Source organism: Blennius ocellaris (assembly GCF_963422515.1).
Source record: "Blennius ocellaris genome assembly, chromosome: 21".
In the NCBI taxonomy this organism is placed as follows: domain Eukaryota; kingdom Metazoa; phylum Chordata; class Actinopteri; order Blenniiformes; family Blenniidae; genus Blennius; species Blennius ocellaris.
In genome coordinates this window covers 6,581,485-6,590,408 of record NC_137670.1, presented here as the reverse complement: position 1 = coordinate 6,590,408, position 8,924 = coordinate 6,581,485, and the positions used below count along the sequence as shown (strand labels likewise).

General features: G+C 41.8%; 1 protein-coding gene across 3 annotated transcripts; it reads right to left on the bottom strand.

The window, feature by feature from the left end:
* Positions 1–1,304: 1,304 nt before the first annotated feature.
* Positions 1,305–8,732, bottom strand: LOC308145722 (neoverrucotoxin subunit alpha-like). 3 transcript variants are annotated; one of them, XM_080517246.1, is made up of 6 exons: positions 6,335–8,732; positions 5,791–6,146; positions 5,510–5,557; positions 5,138–5,234; positions 2,892–4,358; positions 1,305–2,792 (listed from the first exon to the last, which is right to left on the bottom strand). In XM_080517246.1, the coding sequence occupies exons 4-6, from the start codon at positions 5,223–5,225 to the stop codon at positions 2,242–2,244; spliced, it is 2,106 nt and encodes a 701-aa protein (XP_080373372.1). In that variant the 5' UTR covers positions 5,226–5,234; positions 5,510–5,557; positions 5,791–6,146; positions 6,335–8,732; the 3' UTR covers positions 1,305–2,241. The 3 variants fall into 3 exon arrangements, with proteins under 3 accessions (XP_080373372.1, XP_080373371.1, XP_080373373.1); XM_080517245.1 differs by lacking the exon at positions 5,510–5,557 and having other exon boundaries at positions 5,138–5,237; XM_080517247.1 differs by lacking the exon at positions 5,510–5,557.
* Between the last annotated feature and the right edge of the window lie 192 nt (positions 8,733–8,924).

The window sequence follows — 8,924 nt, the reverse complement described above, 5'->3', positions numbered from 1 at the left end:
GCTTGGATCTTCCACTCATTAACCCTCTGTCAAGAATGAAAAACTTAACTTGAACGTGAATGGCTGCACCCGCAGCGGGTTTGCATGCAGACGCCTTTTGGGAGGAGGAGGCTGTTTGATGGTCGTTGTGTGAATGGAGGCTTAAAAAAGTCTGACTTCAAAGTTGCGTGTTTACCTGGCAAAGTTCTGAACATGACATCAGTTTACACAGAAACTGCAGAAACCCTGGAATCGATGCAGTTTTCATGCCAGTCCTCAAATTGGTGCTGTTGGTTGTTTTCGTAATAAAACCATACACACATGCGTTATAATTATGGATGTACCGATACCACTTTTTTAAGGGACAAGTATGAGTACTAATCTTTAGCTACTTGCTGATACCAGTACTTATTGATTGCCTTAAAGCCTAATTCATACTCCATACAGGAACGGTACGCAAAGGCTATGTGTTAGTGAGTGCACGGATAATCTTTTGGACTGATGATTGCTCTTGCAGATCATTTAGGCAACTAAAACTCATGTTTCTGAGCTTCCCTTCTGTTTTTTGTTTTTTTGAAGAACATCATACATCAGCGTCATGCCACAGCAAATTCAAAGTTCCTGTATAACCAATGAAGCCACTTCAGTAATGGAACACCTTCCCCATATTGACATGACCAGATTTTCCTCTCATAGCAAGATAAAAGAAAAAGGTTGTGCAAACTCCTACGCCACATTTTTCAAATCAGCCGGACAGTTTGTTTCCGCTGTTCAGTCAGGCTGAAAGTACGAGTTGAGACTCGGTCCTGAGTCATCAGCCACAGTCGATGAGCAGCAGGTCAATAGAATTCATTATCAAGGTTACTGAACCAAACATGTGCTACATGGGGGCAGGCTGCACAGCCGCTATCAGCACTTACAAACGAGACTCATGTTCCATATCGATTGGCTGAACTAAGAAGGCTTGTGCTTGATAATGCCGGATTACGAGTCTCGGGTGCAAATCAGGATCAAAGTAAACATCGTGAAGCTTTCACAGCCGACTTTTATACATTAGATACACCCCGAGGTCCTATCAAACATTAATAAACACAATGACTTTATTGACTCTCTCACGACAGTAGTCTTGTTATTTTGGTCATGATGGGTAGTATTCTTCCCCGAAGAACAAAAAGGTAAGGTAATCTTACACCTGTTTGGGACAGAGGAACTGTGAACTCAACACACACCACAGCAGCTTCATAAAGAGCTCAATAACAATGTCTTGTTCGTTTCTGCGAGATAGAAGACAAACAACTTCTCTCTTTTGACTATTTATTGGAGTTCTGCCAAAGGTTGTACAAAGACCATTTCTGTTCTGAAAATCGCAGTCAGCAAGCTGTTAATCTGCAACCAACGTCCCAGAACTAGATTGTGTTTAACAGGTTTGACAGGTGACAATGAACAAAGAACTTGCACATGGTTGGTGAAACCGATGGGGAGAGACTGTGGTTTTTAACTTGGCCTTCCCTTGTTGGTCGTTCTTCTCCTTCTCTTCTTGTTTACATCACTTTTTCTCCAGTGGCATGACGTGACAACATCCCTCTTCAGTTCTCATGTTTCTCCCCGGTGTGTGTGTGTGTGTGTGTGTGTGTGTGTGTGTGTGTGTGTGTGTGCGCACAGTGCTAAAAACATATTTAATAAAGAACAAGCATAAAAAAACATAACCTAGCAACAAGCTCTTCCAGACTTAATTTCTCAAGTATTTGTTCTTGAAAAGTTTTACATCAGAGTTGGTACTGTACATACGCGATGACACCATCTTGTTTTTGGATCACCGTCTCTCGACACAACACCTCATCACATAACAACGTAATAATTCCCATTATCTTCTGATCACAAATACATTGTTTGAACCTTCAGCTGACCCTGAGTCACTCGTCCCATCAGAAATAAACAGGCTCTCCTGCAGTGTGACATTGATTATCAAGAAGCATGACTACCACCAGTAGAAAAGTATCAAACACAAACTTCTATTTTCTATTTTTATGTCCAACATGTGTCTGCTAGCAAATATAGATCACAGGTAGTTCACTATAATCATGGCTAACATCTCACACACACACACACACACACACACACACACACACACACACACACACACACACACACACACACACACACACACACACACACACACACACACACACACACACACACACACACACACACACACACACACACACACGATTCAGGATTCAGGATTCAGAACTCTTTGACTTCTCACTCAGGTTTGGGCAGCCGGATGTGAGTGAGCATGTTCGCCAAATAGAAGGCAGGATATAGAGGCTCAGTGAATTTGGTGTGGAAGGTGTAGAAGTGAGTCAGGGTGTCTGAGGAGACTCTGTAAAAGGACAGTGTACCAGCAGGCCAGTCCAAAAACACACCAATCCGGGTGCAACCTTTGGGAAAAGCAAATTGCTGTACCCGATTACCGGAATGGCAGGCGTATAAAAACTGACCAAACATGCCATTTATCTGAACAAAGCCCCAAGCTTTGTCACTCTTATTAATATCTGTTCCTTTTCTTTCTATACTTCCATATGCAACAGCTACGTTGACCCACGTCCACAGGGTATCGGTCCAATCAACCTCCCAGTAATGACGTCCAGTCAGACTTTCTCTGCACATCACCTGTGGATAATCAACAAACCTCTTTGGGTTGTCAGGATATGGACTCATGTAGTCGGAATTATGTCTGACTGCTTTGTCATTACGACTAACATAGAGGTAGTAGTTCAACGTGTCAGTGTCCACAGTGAGGTCACAGGCATCTGAAGGAGAAACCAGAACATTAGAAACATTTTGACAATGGATGGGATTCTGAAAACAGTGTGTTTTTGATCGAAAACAAAATTTAAAACTTGACTTACACCACAATAACTCTGATTTGTCTTTGATTGTCTCCACTGGAGGAACGTCAAATTTAGTAAAATCATCATTGGCCAGGACGCCGTGCTTGTAGTAGTAGATTGCTGCACCTGTGTGATTCTTATTTTCAATGGCTGCCACAACAAAGTTAACCCACTTGTCACTCTTGTACTTTTGAGCGAGATCATGGAAGGTTCTGGCTTTTTCTCTCATTCTGGTCAAGACTTCGTCTGAGGAGAACCACGGGACTTCTTCACTGTTGCATCCAGATTGAAGTGAATCCAAGTATTGAGCCATTGCATCCAGGCAGGGGTCGGCAGTGTCCAACGAGGTGAAAACAAAGCAGAGAGTATGTTGTACCCCTGGACTGAGAACTTCTCGGTCCAGTTCGGACTGATTGCGGACGATCTTCACTCCCTCCATTATTTCTACACAAGACCTGATGACGTTGATTTCTCTCTCTTTACACTCCAGCCACTTGAGCAGTTTTTCATGACTGAACGGAGACGTGGCTCTGCTGTCAAACACTTGTCTCAACGAGCTCTCGTCTTCTTTGCCCTCACGGATGGAGGGAAGCTTCTTTTCCAGGGCCTGTTGGAGATTAGATGTGTAGTAGGTACACAGCTTCTGGTAGCGACGTAAGTCTTCTTGAATCTGTGGGAAATCCTCTCCCACTCCATCGACCAGAGCATCGTTACATCTGGTTCCCATCTGCTTCACGTCTTCCAGAGCTTCTTCAACTTTCCTCACCAGACCAACGCTGAGATCTGCCAGAAGATCAGGAGCTTTTGGAGATAAGTTCTTCAGCGGCATCAGCCAGACCTTCACCGGGACGGTTTTGTCTCCATGTTCTCCCAGCAGCGTCGGCAGCGTTGCAAAGCTCTTCACTGCATCCACAAATGTCGCGGGGTTGCTTTCAAGAATGAAGTCGCCGTAAAATTTGCAGGAGAACTTCTGAATGAGAGACTTTTCTTCCTCAGTCAGCTCGATCTTGACTTTTCCCTCTACAGTGAAGGTGGGGATCTTATTGATCACAGCCTCCATGCTGCCCTCCATTTGTGTCACACTGCTCGCGTCCAACTTCTCGCTGTCAAACACAAAGAAAGCATTTGCCCCGTAAAGGATCTTGGTGACAATGTGTGTTGCAAAGCCCTTCTCAATCACACTCATCTGTTGTGGGTCCAAGTTGCCCAGATTAGACAGAGACAACTGTTTGAAGTTGGTGGTGGCTTTGTACTGGAAGCTCACTCTGCTCTGGTTGATGAATTTCTTCTGGTCATTCAGGTATTTGGCAGATCCATTAACTTCTACCAGACCACCCAGGAAACTGGCTTTCAGAGAGGCACTGACATCCAGGAGAGACGTCTTGGATTCAGTGGAGTCGGATGTAGAAATGTGGAATTCACTGCCGTGGTGAGGCGTCACCTCTGTGTTGTCTTGAATGGTTTTTTTATCCCACAGCATGAACCCTGCACAAGTAGGAAAACAGCAGTCATGTGGCCGAAAACTATTGTCTTTGAACATTCATTAAAAGCAATGAATAGCTAATACTCACAAACACCATTGCCTGCAGACATTCTTAAAAGTCACATTCTGTGGACACTTCTGAAAGCCTTCATCTACGAACACTTCTGAAAACCATTGTCTGGCAACACTAATGAAAACCATTGTTGGCAAACCATTCTGAAAACCTGCCTCTGAACAGTTATAAATACCATTGTCTCTTAACATTCATCAAAACCATTGTCTGTAAACACTTATAAATACAATTATCTGGTGACACTAATGAAAACCATTGTGAACACTGGTACATATGAGTGTTTAGTAACACTCATGAAAACCCTTCTCTGGTGACACTCACAAAAACAAATGTCTGCAAACTCTTCTGAAAACCTGTCTTTGAATGCTGATTAATACCATTGTCTGTTAACACTGATCAAACGCGGTGTCTTTAAACCATTCTGATTAAACATTTCTAATTACCAGAGCCTCATGACACTTGTGAAAAGTCTGTGAACAACTATAAATACCATTGACAGTAACAGTCGTGAAAATCATTGGCTGCAGACTATTCTCAAAACCATTGTTTGTGAACGCTTATATATCCCATAATCCAATAACACTTATGAAAACATTGTCTGCAAACACTAACAAATATCTGGTAATACTCATTAAAGCTATTGTCTGTAAACCACTCAACAACCATTGTCTGTGGACGCTTCTTGTGGTCTTGTGGGTGCAGACTTACCTGGAGCCAGGCGATCCTTGCGAGCGTCAACAAGCATCCCAAGAGTGAAAGGTTGACTGAGAGCAGCCGTCGCTATGTCTGAGGCCATTTCTCCACCCTGCTGAGAAACAAACACTGACTTAAAATCAATTATAAAAACACTGTTAAAAAATAATAATTTACTGTGTAAATTAGCACAGTCATTCATTTTTGAATCATCAATGTTTTATTTTATTTTTTTAATTACTATTGTGAAAAAGTATTAGTAGTAGTATGAATACTCATTTTCTATGAAAGATTTAACAGAGTTTCTTCATAGTTGGCATAATAAACACTGCAACATGTAATGTCAAAAGACACAGTAATGACATTGCTGTAAACAAAATAAATTACCGGTACAGATTAAATTGGTGCTCTGTTTCTGTTCAGGAGGACACGTTTCTTCATTGCCAAACAAAAGAGGAAAGACAGTTTTACAGTGCACAACCTAGAAAAACAAGCCATATTTGGTAACTCTGTGTTTCTGTGCTGATAATTATTATTATTATAATTATTACAATTATTTTCCATTGTGTTCCTGTGAAGTTTTGACTAAAAACACAACATTTTAAGATTTAGAGCTATATATACCCTGAGAAAGACATGAAATGCTTTGAATTGAGACAGGTTCTTACTTTCTGCGCTCTTCAGGTGAAGCGGAATCCTCGAGTATTGTTGACTTCCGCCCTGGCTGCAGCAGACAGTCTGCCTGCAGACCTGGGACCGTCACATAAAGCTCCTCAGCCGACTCCTCCCACCACAAACCTGTGACCTCATGTTGAAGAGAACTCCTTCCTCGACATGGATGTTGAACCTGATATGCGCGCTGGCTTTTTTCCCAAATCCTGCACTTTGGAGGTTTGGAGAGATAAAAACGATCTTGTTCCAGCGTCCTGTTTACAGGGACAGACTTGTTCTTGATCTTGTTCTGATTGTGATGGTTGGCCGAGTTTGCATGATGAGCTGTTGCACAATGGAAAAAAAACAATTCCTGCAAAAATAATAAGAATCAAAACTAGGAACTAGAAAGTGTGAATGCTCGAGTTGAAAAAAGCTAAAGTGTAATGTTGAAGAAGCTGAAGAAATTAAAAGACTTGTATTTAAATAAACGTTACACCATGTGCAAAAAATAGAAATGGGAAGAACCAATCGGTGGATTTTAACTCTGGTCATGCTCACCATGATGGCACCAGAACAGTAGAGGATTCTGCCTTTTCTGTGACATCAGGTCCATTCAGACCTGTTGCTAGCATGTTTTCGGGTGATCCAATCATGAATGGCGAGCCCTAAAAACAAGTTTGAGCAGACCCCAAAACCAGGTGGTCAGGAATGCGTCTCACCTCATAGTCTTTGTCGTGTGAACAAAAACACGTAAAAGTCATCATGACTCATCGCTAACCCGACCAAGGGGTTAACTCGAAATCCACGATGCAAGTGTAAACAGTCAGGGCTCGCCGCATGTTTGGTGCCATTTTCCTTTCAATTCAATCACAACAGCAACTCATCACCCTTTTACGGTAAAATAAAGTGATAACATAATGGACGACCCGTTCAAGGACCCGCGTTAAAATTCAGACAGTGTCAGATATTTGCGATGATTGCGAGGTTTAGTTGGAAAATGAAAGACCACAACAATAAATGCTAACATAAAATGCTAGTAGACTCTAATAAGTTCGTACTTCAAGCTCCCTTTGCAAATTTGGCATGACTTCATTGTGCAGTTTGCACAAGGCAAACTTCACACCGTGGTCCAAAGTATATTAGATTAATGATAAACAGCGTGGCTAGCTATCAACTTAATAGTAGATTCAAATCGCAGAGTCTGCAGGAACCCGAATGTCACAGGAACCCTTGTGACTCGAGGTTCAAGGAGTGCACAATGTTGAAACTGGAAGGTCTCATTTTTGAAACTGATGTGAAACCAGATGTTTTTCTACAGAAAGAGGAAGTAATTCAGGTAACTGACTGGAGGTGCAGGCTGGCAGAGGGGTCACACAGGTCATATGGAGCTCACTCAGCAACAGTGTTCCAAGAACACATAAGGTTTGATCAAAAATACAGAACTAATAACTCAGAATGTTCCCTCAAAGCTGCAAGGTTGCGCAATCACGCACAGCAAATCTATGCAATGCATCACTCATACTATGTAACTTTTTGCATGAGAATATTAGTTGTAAAAGTTACTGTGATTCCCTATTGCTACTGCTAAAAGTCAAGGTTGAAAGAGACAGAAGCTTTTGATAATGCTAAACTCAGCAGTTGGCTCAGTGTGGTTTATATGCAAATGCTAAAGCTATCAGTTGCTCAATCACATAGAGACACTTTGCCTAATGCAAATTGGGACGGGATCAGAAAAGAGTCCGAAGCTTCATGCAACTCTGTTGCTAACAGGCGGCTTAATGAGCATAATGAAGAGAAACAAATAATACTAATGCTCGAGCAAACCGTCATCCGGACGGACAGGAAGAACATTGCAATTAAATGTCATGCTAATGTTAAAATATTACTTCATAAGCAGAACACGGACTTCGGATATTGCTAAAGCTAATAATTGGGATGAATACAGGGTGAAAAGAGAGAGTAAATAAAAGAACTGTCATTTTAAACTTAGTCGGTTCAGTGGACACAATGAAAAGGGGGTGATTGTTGTGTATAATCCTAATGCTCAACCAAAAGTTTAACGTAAAAACAGACTGCATCATTGGATAATGCTCGCATCAGAAGTTGGTTCGGTGTGCGGGATGAAAAGAGAGCAGCTTTGCAATAGTAATGCTAATGCTACAGTCAACAATTGACTTTACGGACAGAATGAAGAAAACAGGCGAAAGATCATCACCATTATTGTGACGTCTTGGGTTACTGCTAATGCGGAAAGTGGGTTTGTAGCTGCACGGATAGAACGGCAGTATTAGACACAATGACAAATACAGTTTTTTTTAATACATTGATTAAATAAAGTTTCTGTCGTACATATTAATTTAATTGATGGGTGGATTAAAAAAAGAGATTTTATTCACTGGAAATAGTCTTTCCTTCCACCTGTTGAGCCTGAGATACTGCTGAACAGAGGGAGGACGGGTGGGGGAAGTGGGGAAGTGATAAGGCTAATTGCAGAGACGCTCCCTCTGCCTGCATACAGCCATCTAACACGGAGCCATGACTGAGGAATTTAATTAATTTCATGAGACGCACTGCTATTCTTCGATACCACTCCGTGATTCTGACGGAGCCGTTTGGACTGGATGAGCCAACAAACGGGGGGAAAAGCACATAATGCAGTGACGCTGGTCTTGACTCCGTCGTCGTGGCAAAACACCAAGTCTTGATCTGAGTCTGAAGTCGAACCTCGATTTTGATATGAAGTCAAAGTGGTGTAAAGATGGTTATAAAAAAACAAAAACCCTCAGGGGATGAGCAGAGCTTGATGTAACAGAGTTATGTTCATACAGAAAGTAGAACCTGAGTCAGATCTAGATGCAGACTACTGACCATGTGCTGGACATCTTCTTTAAAACCATTTTGAATTGCTCCCAACACGTGAGGTGGGGTGACCATTTGCACCCCATCTTTGGCTAAAAGGACAGATTTCTTGGCCCAAAAACAACAGTGTCATCATTTTTGAAAAAAACAAAAAACAACCCTCAGAGTTGCTCAAACCTAATTTCTATTTGAGTCACCTGGGTTTCTCGTTTCTCCATTTGAGTTCCACATGTTAGTTCTGTTTTGGTGACATGCTGACACAATTATTTTCCAAGACTGACCTTAAAAA

Coding starts and splice junctions, on each gene's coding strand:
- LOC308145722 (XM_080517246.1), bottom strand. CDS start 5,225: ATGGCCTCAGACATAGCGACGGCTGCTCTCAGTCAACCTTTCACTCTT. Junction 4,359..5,137: donor CAAGGATCGCCTGGCTCCAG/GTAAGTCTGCAC, acceptor CTACTTGTGCAG/GGTTCATGCTGTGGGATAAA. Junction 2,793..2,891: donor CAAATCAGAGTTATTGTGGT/GTAAGTCAAGTT, acceptor TTTCTCCTTCAG/ATGCCTGTGACCTCACTGTG.